The sequence below is a fragment of the Melozone crissalis genome, unplaced genomic scaffold (genome assembly GCF_028551555.1).
Source record: "Melozone crissalis strain CALT ecotype California unplaced genomic scaffold, PUWL_Pcris_2 ptg000062l_1, whole genome shotgun sequence".
Taxonomy (NCBI): domain Eukaryota; kingdom Metazoa; phylum Chordata; class Aves; order Passeriformes; family Passerellidae; genus Melozone; species Melozone crissalis.
Genome location: NW_026535840.1, coordinates 2334914 through 2351525, shown reverse-complemented (window position 1 = coordinate 2351525; position 16612 = coordinate 2334914). Strand labels below are relative to the sequence as shown.

At 43.1% G+C, this 16612-nt stretch overlaps 2 protein-coding genes across 7 annotated transcripts in view; one reads left to right on the top strand and one right to left on the bottom strand.

The window, feature by feature from the left end:
- The window catches only part of CTNNA3 (catenin alpha 3), a 411267-nt gene that overhangs the window by 239363 nt on the left and 155292 nt on the right, over positions 1-16612 (bottom strand). The gene's annotated exons all lie outside the window — the stretch shown is intronic.
- The window catches only part of LRRTM3 (leucine rich repeat transmembrane neuronal 3), a 76651-nt gene that overhangs the window by 13670 nt on the left and 46369 nt on the right, over positions 1-16612 (top strand). Inside the window, exon 3 of one of the 3 annotated variants that reach the window (XM_054288367.1) lies at positions 15250-15300. The exons of the other annotated variants lie outside the window; for them this stretch is intronic. Within the exon in view, the coding sequence (XP_054144342.1) occupies positions 15250-15255 (6 nt within the window). The 3' untranslated portion in view covers positions 15256-15300. The remainder of the gene's footprint in view (positions 1-15249; positions 15301-16612) is intronic. 3 annotated transcript variants of the gene reach the window in all.

The following is a 16612-nucleotide window of genomic DNA, read 5'->3' as shown; positions in this document are numbered from 1 at the left end:
AATCAACTTTTAGTGAAAATTAACATAATGTTCAAAAATTATTATGCATGAGAAAACAAAAGCTATCTCAAATGATTGCCCTGCTGTAAGAGGATGCTGATTAGCTACAGAGAATTGAATTTCTGGTATCAATGCTTTATTGGGTCACTGTAGGGATTTGACAGTCAAGACACCTCCTTACACTGCAAAAACAAAGCAGATTTGCCTAAGATTAATTCCACACAAGCTTAATTATTAATTAATCAATCTCTCCCAAATGGATTTTTTTAAATGCACTTGAAAAGGCCAGTGCAAATAGAAGTGCTGTGTGTAAGGATGGCCAGTTCTGCAGGCAGGGATGCTGCAGGGAGCAGCCTGCACTCCCTGGGCTGAGGGTTCATTACAATGCATGGTTCTAACAGTGGTTCTGACAGGCTCTGGGAGCTGCACTGGATAACCCCTGATCCCTCTCCCCAGGACCACAGAGCACTTTGTGTCTGTTTAATAGGGCTGTTTCAGGCTTTAATCAAAGATTTACAATCTACACCCTGGAACAAGGAGTCTTCCCATTTTTAAAAGGTTTCAAATAAAACACTTTTTTGTAGAGATTTTTCCTGAATATCTGTAGCCTATGCCCCTTACCTGCACCTTCTTACAATTTAATACCTGTTTTATACAATTTCATGCTTCCTCTTCCACTTCTCTGCCTCCCCAACACAAAGAAAACACAGAGACAGTCACATGTTCTTTCCAGCATAAATCTGTATGTCCAATTTTACTGAATGAATTAACAGCTTTGCAGGGAAGGAGTAAGCAGGGAAGTGCAGGAGCTGATGGGAACCTGTGCCAGGCAGTAGAAGGAGCAGGACTGAAGTTCTGTGGAAATCCAGCTGCTCTGTGGCATTTGCTAACACACTGCAGTGGTGCTGCATGCTAATGCCAGTGAGAGAAACAGGGGTTGCAGATTGTGAAGCTGTATGGAAAACAGCCTGGAAGAGAGGATTGCCTCAAAGTCAACCAGTCAAAATTACCTGAAAACACAGCTCCTCCCTATTTCTGTTACACCTCATCAAAACTGCTGTGATAATTACAAAGCTCATTCAGCCAATAATGGCAAAAATGTGGACAGACACCTGAAACTTCATCCCCTTCATCAGTTCAGCTTCAGCTCTGACTGTGTCTGAGTCAGTTCCTTCCCATTTTGGAGCAGTTGGTCATTCCCCCAGATAATTTCTGGCAGCACTATGAAATGATCCTCCATTCCAGGGCCAGGCTGAACAGGGCTGTGAGCAGCCTGGCTCAGTGGAAGGTGTCCCTGCCCATGGCAGGGGGTGGAAACAAATGGCCTTCCAAGCCAAGGCATTCTGTGGTTCTCTGAGTCACACCCCTAACTCCCAAGCTCTAGTCAAACACCTTCACCAGGCTGGCCTGTGCTTCTGTTCCAAGCAGTACTGAAGTCTCCAGCAAGCTGGGAACTCCTGCATCCTTCTGGAAAAGGTCTCATCTGCTTTACATTTACCTTTCCAATGAGCCTCCTCCCAAAATACTGACAAGAAGCTGTTGTCTAAAGCCACGTTTTTCTATCCAATGGGCAAATTCATTAGGGCTCCTCTTGCAGAAGGGGACTGGCAGAATCCTGCTGAAAGGGAGTTTTGGGCAGCCTGACAACCTCAGCCAACACCTCTGCCCTCTGTGTATGGCCCTGGAGCAGCACAGGTCAGGGAATTCAGGGCACATGCCCCTCCTGCTGGTTTCCCTCTGTTCCAGAGTGCAATGCACAAAGCAGGGCTTGTCCCACGGTGTCCAAGAGCAGCTCTCCCAGGATCACTCTCAGGCCAGGTGTGTTGTTTTTTAGCAAGTGTTGTTCTGCTTGACAGTGCTAACACTGACTGCAAGAACAACAATATAGAACTGCTCGTGCCTTCCTGTTCTGTTAGTGTTCCACACATCAGAGCTTGCAGAGCCTGTGGGAAAGAAGCCAGTGACCATTAACCTTCACTTTATTTTATGCTTTTATAATTTCAGGAGTTTAGCTTGCAGCCTTCAGGGCTGCAGAGTTGAGACTGGAGTAAAATACTGCAAAGCAGCAAATGCTTAGCATAAGTTAGAAGAGCTTTTCCTGAGTCCCCATGTCATTTCTCCCAGCTCTAATGCAAACTTTATTTCAGGGGATTTAACAATTTTTTTCTTGACTTGAAGTAAATGCACCAGAGATGCTTTCTGCTTTTGTAACAAAGAATTGGTCCTGGATTTAACAGTGGCCAGTTCACTGAGTTCCCAAGAAGTCACACTGAGTAGGCAAAACCTGACTGTCTTTCAAACCCTGACAAGATGAATCAAGGCTGGAGGGATGGCCAGGACAGCACATTCATATCTTTGTTTCTACCACCCGTAGGAACCCAGCTGAAAACCCCATTGCTATTAAAAACCAGGAAATCCCTCTCATACCTTCATGCTCCCCTTTTCTTTGACTCAGACTGGCCCACTGAAACTCAAGACAAAAACACCTCCCAAAGGGTAAGTGTGCCACAAAATCCCAGGACAAAGCTCAGGGAGAACCCGAGGACTTTGAGGGCATGGTTACCAGAAAGTGATGAGGCTGTTTCAGGAAGTTTACCCTTCATCCATCATTCACACAGCAGAGCACTCCCAAAGGTGAGGTGAATTCCACAGACTCCCATATGCTGCAGTTTGTAAATCACTGCCATGAAAGTAGGACAGTAGTGTCAAGCTGACAAGAGGCCTTAGCATTTCAGAATTTCCTCACTAAACAAGCTTGACTTGTGGTGCCTGCAACAAATCCATGCCCCAGCATCAGCTGTGCAGCACAGCCTTGCCTTGGCAGCACAGAGCAGCTGGGCTGGCTGCACAGGGGACACAGCAGAACACCAGGAGCTGCACTGCAGCTGCAGTGCACCAGGCAGGCATGCAGCATTGCTCTGTGAAACTGGGGCCCTTTGTTCAGCTTACAGAATCATTCCATCTAAGATTTATAGAATTTAAAGGCTGGACAAGGGCAAGGTAAGGCAGCAGAGCAGAGAAGGATGGTTTCATCACCAACAGCCCTTCTTGCATTCTGTTTATCAAAGGCCTGAGTGATTAAATAAGAGCCATTAGTTCCTGTTACACAGAAACTGCAGCAGAGCCAGCAGCCATCTGCACTGGAAGGAAGGTGGCACCACTGATTCTTTACAGCTCCTACAAATCAGGGTCAGGCAGTTCAGCCATCCTGACCTGCAGGTGAAAACCAGATAATAATAAATACACTTTGTGTCTTGGCCACATTCTCCTCAGGGAAAAGAGCCTAGAGCCAGCACACAGAGTCAGAAGGGCTGGGTTTCCTGAGTGCTGCAGGAATGATTCTGTAAGCCCTGCACTGCCATTCCCTGATCTGCTCCAGGGAAGGCCTGGCACAGCATGCACTGCTCCCCCTGTGCTGCTGCTCAGCAGGGCACTGCTCACCACTTCCTCCCAAACCAAAGCAGGCCACAAACCACCAAATCATTTTCACTTTTCCAAGTCAAGCCAGTCCCCCAGTGAGCCAAGTATCTGTTGTGAACTTTGCTAACCTTCAATTTGCTTATGTTCTCAGAACTTAGTACATAGGGACATAAAGATTTCTTCCAGATTACATCCTCTACAGGAACTCTACATCTCTTCTCTTTCATTGCTTTGCTTGGTGAATGCAGAAATCAAAGCCATCCACTTGGAAAATATTTTCCTTATTTGGAGTTTTAGTATCAAATATGGGGGAAAAAAAATTTTTTCCAGCAATCCCAATCTGGAAATACACAGCTCATCAAGTCAGTTATCTCTCAATTAATAAATTAGAGATAATAACGTTTCTCCTCAACTGCTTGAACAATGGAATTAATTAGTTCTAATTAGAAATAAATGTCACTCCTTGAAGTACCTCAATATCAAAAATGTTGAAGCACCTTTCATTAGAGAGTCTCTAAACACTCTGCAAGGCATTATCAATGCCATTTGTACAGAAATGAGGTTCTTTTCAGGCCATGGCAGCACTGGGAGCAGATGCTCAGCCTCCCACAGGCATTATTTCAGTGATTGTTTTCTTACTCACAAAGAAAGTGGAAGCTGGGTGGGAGACATGAGTCATGAGAAGTGAGAGCACAGCATCGTGCAGCAGCAAGGGAGCAACCCCAGACACCTCCACCCACATTTAGAAAGGTACAGAATTTCCTAAACTAAAACATAACCTTAATCCCATAACAGCACACTTCCACAAATGTTGCTTGAAACCTATAGCCTGTCAAGCCATAAAATACAATTAGTCAGTGCTGATAATCACCACTGTTGTAGCCTGTTGTGGTTTGGCAGGCTCTCCTCCTCCAGTGTCAGATATAAAACAGATGATGGTGGCCTACAGAACTTTGGGGAAACATAATGCCTGACAGCAGAGCAACACTGCATGGAAAAGCACTGTATCACCTCCAACAAAATAAACAAGCCAGAATCTCACAAGATTCATACCAGCAATCATCACCACCAGAATAAATAGAGGGTTTCATTTCACTTGTTTTAAAAGGCTTATTCCACTTGGTGAATTATGGCTGTTTTTTCTGAAGTGGCTCCTAATCTGATTGCTCAGAGATTTATGTACAGTCACAAGGTTGGGAAATTATTATTGGGAATGTCTATTCAGATGAGAACTTTCTGAAAATTGAGATAGGGACTAAAATCAGATTTTATACCTCTCACTTAACAATCTATTTATTAATAAGCTTTTTAATTGATGTCAGTGGAAATAATAACTTTGCATTCACAGTGCCAGACAAAATTCTGTTCCATTGCTTAACCGTATCTGTCCTTCCCAAGATGACTTAGCAAAAGCAGATTGATGCTGTGGTGTTAATTCAAAAAGAGCCCAGCCTTAAAAAACAACCCACTTTTATCCCAGTGTTTGTCCATGCCTCTCCATGACAAACTGCTGACATCCAGCTGCAGTGAACACAAGCAGTGACCCACACGTGGGGAAATGAAAGATGTGTCCAAAACTGCACCACACCAGCAATGTGCCACCCCACATCCACAGCAGCAGCAGCTCAGGAGAGTTCTGCATTCCCAGATGGGGTCAAACTGCCAAAGGCTGCTTTCCCCCAGCATGGGGAGGTGTAAACCTCCCTGTGCTTTGCAGGTTGAAAATTCTGATCCAACTTCTGCATCACAAAGGATGAGAGATGGCCCTGGAGAAACTCAGAATCAAACCTGAACAGATGCCAACAGGAAAACTGTTTTCATTCCATTGTGCCTCTGTTTAAAAAGCTCAGATTGTGATGATACATGATACAATAACCTGCCTTGATGGTGAGGATGTATTAGCATCAGCACAGACAACTGCAACAGCTCACAAAGGAAGGAATTCATCCACAGAGCACTGAACTGTTTGTGCTCTCTCCTGAACCAAGGATATCACAATCACAGTAGGAAATGTCATATCAGACATGCCTAGCAGGCTTTCTGACTGGGTGCAACCTGTGTAGAACAAGTACAAACAAACACATACCAAAAAAAAAAAACCCAAAAACCCAGAAGAAGAAAGCTTATGATAGTTAGAAAATGATGTCTTAGCCCTTAACATACCCATGCATGAATGTGGATCAAGTATTATACTTCAAATAACACACCTGTAAATGATCTCATTATACACATAGAAATGAAATCTTTTTATACAGAATTTCCACTAAAACCTTACCATCATTGAGGTCTGGCAGCAAGTTCTACAGATGAATTATGGACTGTAAATAAAAATATTTTAATAAGTCATTTTAAAATCAACTCCCTGTCCCTTGAATCAACTGCTCCTAAACATTTTCCTCACCAAATTCCAAACCATTTCTGTTTCAACTAATCTTCCTTGGTAATAGGGAATTAGAATTGACCACAAACTGAAGAATAAAAGGCAAAATATTTACACAAAGGCATTGTTAATGTACTCTTAACAAGCCATTTGAACTGTGTCCAGAAGGATACAACATAGTCTTTTTTCACTGGTAACACTTTGTTAAATACTAACAGCAGAGCTCTGGCATTAAAATCATTGCTACCATTGCCAACAGGGAATACTCCACATTTGTGAATTGATTCTGCTTGGTAAACTTGTGCTTGTTCTCGTAGCTTTGCAGAGATCTGGAAGGTCCTGTTTGCATTCCTAGACCTGACTGACCCAAACAATTTATATTTCCTGCACATTTTGCCATTTTCCCTTTCCCAGAGACCTCAACGTGCAGCATATGAATGTACCCTGAATACCTGGGGGCTCCCTGCTGTTAACCTTTGGCCATGTGGAAAATTGACACCTCATTCCTTCTCTGTTTTCTGTCTCCAGACAGTTCCTCCCACAGAAGAGCAGCTCCCCTTGCACTCCAGCAATGTTCAGCTTCCCAAACAGCCTCTTATGATGAATGCTAGCAGAGGCTGTCTGAGCCCAATAAATTCTGTCAGTGTGCTCTCCTTTACCTGGCAGACAGCACTGATGAGCTGTTGTGGTACAGCTGCCCTAGAAAGGAAATATTCTCTGGGCTGCTGCTGCTTGAAAGCACCGAAGGCAGCAGTAGTTACCTCTCCCCATTTACCCCAGCCCCTAAATGACATTTAGCAGACTGAAAAACTGCAGCACCTCCTTCACCTCCCTCAGAAAGAGTGAGGGGAACATGAAAATTGAGATTTAGCATGCTAAAAACTACCCTTCGGTAATGGGTGTAGAATCAGATTTGATTAGGGTCTTACTGTTGTACAGTGCAGAAGTGTGTAAATTGCACAAATTAAAATCTATTTGTTTGTGGCTGGCAAATGGGAGTGCATGTAACACCAGACACAAACAGCATGCAAGTTTACAAGCATAGCAAATGCTCAGATAAAGGCACTTCAAGTAATTGTTATTATTCTAACAATCCATGCATGACTGCCTCCAGAGTACACCAAAAAGAGAAGAAAAATAACATGTAAAATATTTGGTTATAAAAAACATAGGAAATCTGTCACATTTTTTGTTTATCTTATTAAAAGACCATCTAATGAAAACTAATACTGTCTTATCTGAGCTATTTTTCCCTAAAAAGAAAAATGGCCTCCTTATCCCACAAATAAACACACCACAGATGAACAGACACTAAGTAAACATATTCTTAGACACCCTACACATATAAACCCAGGAGCCACTGCTTTTTAACCACAATAATTAAATACCATTAAATAACAAACTCTTCCCTAAATTATGAAGGTTCCACTGTCATCCACTCATCCACAAATCCACAAATGAGACACAGTATCATCCCAGTCCTGCTTCACTCCATCAAGCTCAATGAGGTGATGGATGTTCTTGAAGCAAAATTTGGATGACTACTTCATTAGGGGTTTATTTAAAGATTCAGGTTTCCATTGGCAATTTCCCTTTAGGTGGCCAAAACAGGGGTTTAGGAGTTTAGCTCTGGTTTGAACATTGTCCATATTTGTTTTCCCTTCACAGTTCCACGTAGAGTTCATTGTTAATGTGCTCCATTACCTGTAGATGTGTATTTGGAAAGGCATGCCCTTCCAGCATACCAAGAATTACAACAAACCTGTTGAGAAAAGCTTCAGAAAATTGCCTGATGTGCAAAGGCAGAAGTATAGCAATTTTCACAGTAATAAAATGCAGGCCTTTATTTACAAAGAAATAGAGCAATATCTATCTTGCAGGTGCTATCACAGAAGGGGTTATTTTTACTTCCTGTAATAAACTTAAGCAAACAAAATCTAAATGAAAAACCATTTGCAACTAGGTTACAGAAATTTGAACGTAATATGGAATATTGTGAGTTCATTGCCTGCTATTATCAGATCAGGATTAGGTGTATTTGTGCTAAGGCTGTCCTTACAGCCCTGTGGAAGGTTTAATATTCTTTCATTTCTGTAATAAATCAGCTGTTCTCTTCTCGCACATAAAATGTTACATACTTGTAAAACAGCATCTGGTGGAGAGAGAAAGGAGGGGATGTGATTGACATAGGAGTCCAAAATCTGCTGTTGCTCAAAATCCCATTTTATTATACAGCTTTAGGCACCCACTGCAAAGGCAAGACTGAAGATTTGCTTGCATTATTCTCCCCATGATACATTATTGACAGTAACAGCTACCATTATTTGGGGAAGTGACTTGGACAAGCTTCCCGAGGAAAGAAGCATGCAGAAACATTGTACCCTAATTGTTTGGGGCTTATCCTTCAGTAGCCAGTGAAGCATTCTCTTTCCTCACAAAAAGCACTGCAGTTCCACTTGGCCTTGTATCACTTGCCTTGCATTTCCACAGGGAAACCAGAACAGCACCAAAAATGTATCAAATGCTGTCAACAACCAGCATTTCTCACAAGGTTCAGGGCAAGTCTGTATGAGGTTCAGGGCAAGTCTTCAGCCTCTGTGTCTGCAAAATCCATCACAAAAAAATATTAACTAATAGTGACTCAAGAACAGATTTAAGCTGCCAAGTGAAACTAAATTCATTGGAGTCACCCACTCCCATAACATAAATCCATAACAGAGCACAGACACTCCCCAGTCTGACTGCAATATTCACCTGAGTATCAACACTTGCAAAAGAAGCTGAGAACCCCCAGAGAAAGAGACACACATGGGGAGACTTTCTGTCTCCTTTTCCCCATCTGTCTACAGGCCCATGGGCAGAAAATGCACTGGCCAAAGTCACAGGTGAAGCTGTTTCCCAAAAGAGGCAGAAGACAAAAAAAACCTATCCAAATATGTATGTGTTTCTATACAAATGCTGAGAAGGTTAAAAAAGAGATGGCTAGACTACAATGCCTGCCTGTAAGTGTGTTTTGAATAATATCAAACATTGGAGGAAAGAGATAATTATTGGTACTTTAGTATCTAGATAAAGGATTTTAAAATGCAGTAACTTGTGTCAGTACAGGAATCATGTCAAGAAATCGTATCCCAAATATCTTAGAATCATATCAGAGCTTGGTGAAATGTACCAACAAGAAAAATAGAACCTCTACAAAACTCCAAGTCCATGCTCAAATACAGGAAAAATACATTATTAAGGACAATCCAATCTTTTTCATTTGAGAAGAGCAACCCTGTTGTGTGCAGAGAAACTGGAATGATTGCTAGCACAGGAAAACAGCAGTAATGGTAGGGTTTCATTATTTCAGACATGCTGTGTGACAAATCTGATCTGTAGATTGTACTTCAGGGAGAGGCAAATAGGGGACCCACTAAAAAAAAGCCACTTTGTGACACAGCCACAGCAGTAGCAAGGTCCTCATCAAGAATATTAAGAAAGGCAGTGTGTAAGAGATACAGCAAGATTCAATATCTCTAAAGCAGACAAAAGTTTTAAAAAAATTCCACTTGATTTTAAAAAGGTGATGTAACTGAAAGTGAAAGCTTGTTAAAATAAATGAAATTTCAAATGTAAAGTGTTGGCAAGCATGTGAAGGTTATGCAGGCACAGCATCCAGGGAATCGAGCCTATCCCAGTCCCCTCAGAGCCCTGCTGCAAGGGTAACAGCAAACCAGCCCTGGTGCTGGAAAGGGATTAGGAGAGGGTACAGCAAAAAAAGCACCAGAAAATATCATGGCACACGCCTGTAACAGAAAGGAATATAAACCATGGCAGGTTAGCTGTAAAAAACACAGTCTGACAGGCCACAGAAGACTTCAGGTAGAGAGAATTGCAGCATTACAAGAACCTTTGACACACCATCATCATTACATCAGGAGCAGGATGGCTGCCAGAGTCTGTGAATCAAGCTGGGCTGCCCACAGAAAACAGGGACAGCACAAAACCCAGATGGGTCCTTGTGCACTTTAGTACAGAAATCACTGGGAGGTTTCCATAGATGGAAGAGTGATGCAGCTGAAAATGTGACCAAAAATGAACTGACATTTTATTGCACAATAAACTGCAATAGTAAACTGTGAGAACTCACTAGGACCAGCCATAATTCACCAAGCAATTCACAGATAAAATAATAAGCTAATCACTATAATATACATTCTAGTACTTTAGAACCTCACCAGCATCAAGAGAACACAAGACAGCACAAATGACAATTCTTATCAGGAAGCTCTGACCACAAGGAGCAGCACAGATAACATCCATCCAATGTGGATTGCAGCAGGAGCAACAAGAAAGGACCAAAATAGGAGGCAAATGGACAAGTCCTGTGTCAATTATACTGGACAAAGGGTCAGGGAGAGCTTTTAAAAGAAAATTCATACCTCACAAAGCTATTGAAACTTTATGTAGGACTCAAATAACAGCTGGGAGAGCTTTACAGCTAGTTCTTAATTAAAAGATCTAAAAACTTATTAAAATTATATCCGTGGAGAGACTGACTTGTAAAATGTAAAATCAAAATTGGCACACACAGAGAATAAAATGCAGCTTTCAATCCCACCTGTCTCACCTGGGACTTTCAGAGGTTAACAGAACTGGGCACCAATGGGTAATTCTTTAAATATTGGAATTGAACACTTTCTGACGTGGTTCTGTGACAAAGTGAGCTCCAGCCATTCCACTAACAACTTCCTCCAAGTCACTTTGCTATTTCAAGGCAAATTGATTCCTGCAGTGGTGTCACTTTTCTGCTTGAACATTGTAATTACACAAATCCAAGTTTAATAACCCAAGCTATTCAAGTTTAAAATAGACACATTGTTTTTCTTTTGCCATCGCTGTTTCTCTACCTTCAGAACCTCTCCAGCCCCGATTTACCCCCGTCCCAGGTATTCCACAGCTGACAGCATGACAGACACCTCACACAAAGACACTTCTACAGTCTGTAGATAGAAGATACTTTTACAGCATGACAGAAGTGTCCAGGCAGGGAAGGTGCATGACCTCTCCCTTTTCCCAAGCAAAGGGAAGCCTGTGTGAGCTGTACCCCAAGAGAGGCTGAAGCAGGAGCTCACCAAAGGTAGAAGGAGATGGGTGGGGGACCCTGTGACACAAAGGACCCTTGGAAGCTCTGCTTCTCCTTCTCAGTGCCCCATTCAGGGGGCAGCTCTTGTCCTTCTCCCCTGAACGTGTCCCCAACAAGCCACAGCATGGCCCTGGGAGCTGTGCAGCCCTGGGAGCTCTGAAAGCAGCAGGGAAGGCAAGAATGAAGTTCAGGGTGTGGGGAGAGGGCAGGGAGTGAGTGGAGCAGTAGGACAATGAAGAGAGGAATCCAAGCACTTGTGGGGACACAGGGGAGCTGGAAGGAGCAGGTGAGTGCAGCTGAGCAGTGAGCACAGCAGTGTGAGTGAGTGCCCCACTGAGACAGGCATGGGGCTGCTCTCTGCTTCTCCTCTGGAAGGGCACTGCCTTCATCAAGATCAGGCACAAAAGCCTTAGAGACTCACTAAAGCCCTGCAGTTTTATAAACCTAAACAAAAGTGCCTGCTGTGTCCTGCATACACTCCAAAGGAAAAAGAAATTACAAATGGATCTTTAAACCTGTGCTAAAAACCAGGAGTGTAGAGAACAAGTCATACAGGCACTCTTTCCAAAACCGACCCTTCACAGCCACCATCTCCACTTCACTCACCATTTCCTTAACCAGACCCTTAGGGGAAATGGAACAAACTGATTTAGGCTGCTTTTAAAGCCACTCCCTCAATGCCTGAAGCTGTGCTGGGTGCCAGCCTTGGAGAACACCTCAGTCCCTGGGTGCCCCTGCCCTGGGTGAGCAGGCTCTGCATGGCAGCTGTGTGCAGCTGGCACCCCAGCACTGCTGCTCCTCCTGCCTGCCCACCCTTCCCCTGAACACAGCCTGGGACAGGAGATCCCCCCAGGGCTGGGAGGCTGCTCAGGACACTGAGGGCAGGCAGGAATGCATTTCCTGCCCAGGCATGTTGGGCAGCTCACAGTTAAACCTTCTGCTGCAAAGCTTAGGAATATTTTTCTATTAAATTCTACCAGACAGTTTTTGAGCAGATCTACTTACAGACTACCACTGTGACTTCCAGCAGAAACATTCATTTCATATGCTATGCTAGTACTTGCCTCACAACAGCAAGAGAGCAAAGAAAAAGCTTTATAATGCAGAAGAGATCTGGATTTAGCAATTAAACCTTCATTTGTATTTCATTTAGCAATATGAGAATTCTGCCAGCATCTTCAGAAGGCTTTTAATCTATCTGCATTAATGCCCAGCCCATGAGGCAGCAGTGCTTTCCTTTCCCTGAGCACTCCAGTGCAGCTCCAGGTGCTGCCCCAGCTGGGGAGAACATCCCTTGGGTGGGACTGTTTGTCCCATCACCTCCAGGGAAACACAGCACAGGCAGCTCCAAATGCAGCTTCAGAGGAGCTGAACACGACACTGGCTCCTAATCAGAAGCAGAGGATCTTTCCAACACACATTCAGTGACCCAACATTGCTGTTCAGAGAAGCAACAATAGAACATGGAGCAATTTCTATGTGGAAACAAGAGTCTTTCAACACCAGGGGTGACATGACTGTAACCCATCTATTTGTTATGCTTTAAAAGTTACTTAGAATGTACAAAGGAATGATGCAGTGTTTGCTTTAAAGCAGAAAGGAATAATGACATTAGTGACATCATGATATTAGTCAGCCATAGAAAGGGCCTCATGTCCACAGAGTCTGAGAAAGCCAAACCATTAAGTTAAAAAAAAATCTGAGGGAGAGTTTTGCTCAGAAAGATGCTTACAAGATCTGTATTGCCTCATTATACAAATGCAAATTCAAGGATCCATGAAAAATGAAGATAAGCTCAAGGAATGTATTCCCTGTCAGCAGTGCAATAGAAATCCATCCTGCTGGCAGAACAAACCTGCACACAGACACAACCTGCATTTTCGTGTCTCAATTAGGACCTCCCAAACCATGCAGATCTTCCAGAACAGCCTCTTAAAACTGATTCCTTATTACCAACTCCTCTACTGTCAGCCTCCCATACATTGGAGTGATAATGCTTTCCTGGCCTGAGTCACAAACTTATTCTTTTAAAACATTTGACATCTGTATGCCAGCCAAACTGGCCATCTTCTTGAGCAGCCAGGAAACTTGAGTCCTCCCACACGACTCACCCAGATAATACTACTACAATAACTTTTTTAAAAATATTTGGAATTAAACATCAAGACAGAGCAATTATTTTATTGCTCATCAATACTGAAAACAAAATTATTAAATCTGTTCTTTTCAAAGCAGGCAGAGCTATGATTTCAAGTTTATCACCCTATTCCAAGTGTCTTAACTATCCAGTTACCCACTCCCTCAAATAACTTGGTCCGTTTCATCCAGCTGATGTTGTTTCATTTTCAGCTTTACAAAAAGTAACCACATAACAGAAATAACCACACAACAAAAATAAACACATAACAGAAATAACCACATAACAAAAAGGAACCACATAACAAAAAGTAACCCCATAACAAAAATAACCACATAACAAAAATAAACACATAACAAAAATAAACACATAACAAAAAGTAACCACAATTCCCTGTGCTTTTGGTTTCCTTTTTAACGATGTCAGCTTTCCAAAGCAAAGCTTATGTATTGTCCCCAAAGCCTTGAGGAAAATTAGCAGAGTAGATAATGAGAAACTCTTATCAAGGAGGATGATTTACTGATCATTTCCACTGCAGGCTGCAGCTTCACAGTTACTTCAGGCTGACCTAATTACAAACTGTCTGATTTTCTCTCTCCCTTGCCAGACCTGGTACTGAGCACACTGAGCAGGATCTGGGGTTTCACACAGGGCTGTGATTCACTAGAAAAGTCATTGTTGAGCTTCTTCAAATTCTTAACAAGTTACTGCTAGGCTGGATCAGCTCCTTCCCTTGGCTCAGCCCAAGCACCTCAAGGGAACATCGGATTAAATGAGGTTTGAAATTCCATCTGGAGAAGAACTCAGCTCCACCTAGAGAGACAGAAACCCCTGGGTCCTGGGCAGGCCTCCATCCCCACAGCAAATCACAGCAAACCCCCTGGTTCTGAGGGAGTCCCAGCCTTTCCAAGCTGCTTCCAACACTCCATCCTGCTCAGCTCTTCCCCACACGGGAGGCTCCAGCCAGACAGGCCCTGTGTGCTTCCAGACTGCAAAAAGCAGCTCCAACACAGCAGTGTGCAGGGATGACAGATCCCAGGCTTCCAGAAACATGACACAGCTTAGCAAGATGTCAGCAAAGAACATTTGGCTATCAGTATTCCATAAATAGCCAATTTGAAAAGAGCTGCTCAAGTTCTAGAAATCCATCACTTTTCTATTTTCAGGGTTTTTTCTCATTGTTTCATATAAATGTTCAGAACAGACTTCATACTTCCAAGATCTAAAACGGATGTCTTTGTGGTTTTGGGCTGGAAGACCACATGCTTCAGAGACACAAATGGTCACAAACCAATCTGTGTGATAAATGAAAAGAGGAATCCAATGGCAGCAGCTCCAGGTCTGCAAATCAATTAGTAATCATTCAAAACATTAAGTGAGAATATCTTTCTTTACAAGCAGAATTGCCATCTTCACTTGTTTGCACAGGTGCCCAGAGCAGCTGGGGCTCCCTGGGGCAGGGATCCTGTCCAGGGCCAGCCTGGCACAGTGGGAGGTGTCCCTGTGGATGTGCCACTGAGTACTGAGAGCTCACCCTGCACACACAGGTTTAGCAACCTAAGTCCTGTTTTTGCAGAATTTCTCTGGTCATTTCCTGAGCCATAATTCTGACAGCTTCTTACCTTGCCTGCATTTGGCAAGAACACTGAAATTACTGGAAATATCCAGCATTTTCTTGGATCATTGTTGCCATGAATACAGCACACTGCTCAGGTACACTCCAGTCTGGCCTGGGCTCCTCAGAACTCTCACAATTTATTGGGCAGCAGAGAAAGTACTTTATCCTGTAGGCATAGAGCACTCCTAAACAAGGCTTGTATGAAAGGTGATCCTTCACTTTGTGCATTCCAGTACAATTTGCTGTAGGATGATGAATAATAGAAGTGATTATAGCACATGTCTTAATCCCATCTAAACCAGCTTCTTGGGCTTCACAGAGAAAAAATGAAAAAGTTACAGAAGATCATTTAACCAAGTGGGTTTTGAGATTGACACCATACAGTCCCTAACATAGCTGCTTTACTGAAAAGTGGAATCAGATTACTCTTAAGAGAAGAAAAAGTAGTATTTTCCCATATTTCTTAACTACAGGGAAATATCCTTCCCCTTTTCATTTCCTATTAAAATAAAGGTGAAGTTAGTGACTCAAAGAAAACTAATGCTGTAAATTATTGACCTCCATAGGTCTGAAATGATGGCTGGTACCACTGAATCCTTGAAACATGGTTGGAAGAAGTAAGTGGAAAAGTTTTCTACACTACTGTAGAATTTTCTAGTGGTGTGAAAGTGAAGTCTTGTGAAGTCTTAAATATCTGCCTGACAGTATGGACAGAAGTGATTTACAACAGCCAAGTTCTATTCAAAAGCAGCTTGCACTGAGCTGACTGATCTTCATTTAACATGATTACTTAGCCATGAATTAAAGTTAGAACTCTGTGCCTTTTCAATGTGAAACTCAATTTATCCCAGAGTGTCTTTCACACTTGATGAAAAATGAAAAGATAATTTCTTTCTGGTTTTTTATGTAATGTAACCACAGTGAACATGTATTTGCTGCAACATTTCATTACCCAGGTTAACATGCAGCATGGAATACCCTAGCAGCATGTTTATAGAAAATAGAACTTTTTAAATATCACTGAGTTTAAAGAGACAATTGGAGTAAGATGAGTGAAAAATCCATTTGTTCCTTCTCCCTGGGGACAAAGACATTGTTTTCTTCAGTGGGAAATGAGGAGAAAAGCAGGGAAACAGCTATGCAAATGAGGATGTATAGAGGCCTAATTTACAAAAATAAAGCAGAACAGTTAATTCCATTAACTTCTGCCAAAAAGCAGCTTAGGTGGGATTCTTACAAATCTTAAACTTCACAGAACCCAGAGCTTCTGAGGAGGCTGGATGAGAAGGCCTGGAGTGCCTGTAACAGTGCATCCCAGCAGAGCTCTCAGCAGCTCAAGGGCCCCTGGAATTGGAGCCTGGAATGGGCTGTGCTGCTCCAGGGGCTGGATGGCCGGATAACACACGGGAGCAGACATGGCCACACTCACACTGGTCATGCTCAGAAATGCCCTGCGGTCACATCTGCCCAGTTAGCAACTAAATGAGCACACAGTGTCATCTCCACGCAGAGATGAGAGCAGAGCAGCAGCGCCTGTGTGCATGGAGAGCAGGCACACATCCACCCTGCTGCCCCACGGCCACACCATCCACAACCCACCATCCACCATCCACCATCCACAATGCACCATCCACCATCCAATCCACCATCCACAATCCACCATCCACAATCCACCATCCACAACCCACCATCCACCATCCACCATCCACAACCCACCATCCACCATCCAATCCACCATCCACAACCCACCATCCACCATCCAATCCACCATCCACAATCCACCATCCACAACCCACCATCCACAATCCACCATCCACAACCCACCATCCACCATCCACAATGCAACATTCACAATCCACCATCCACCATCACCATACACCATCCACAAGCCACCATCCACAATCCACCATCCACAATGCACCATCCACC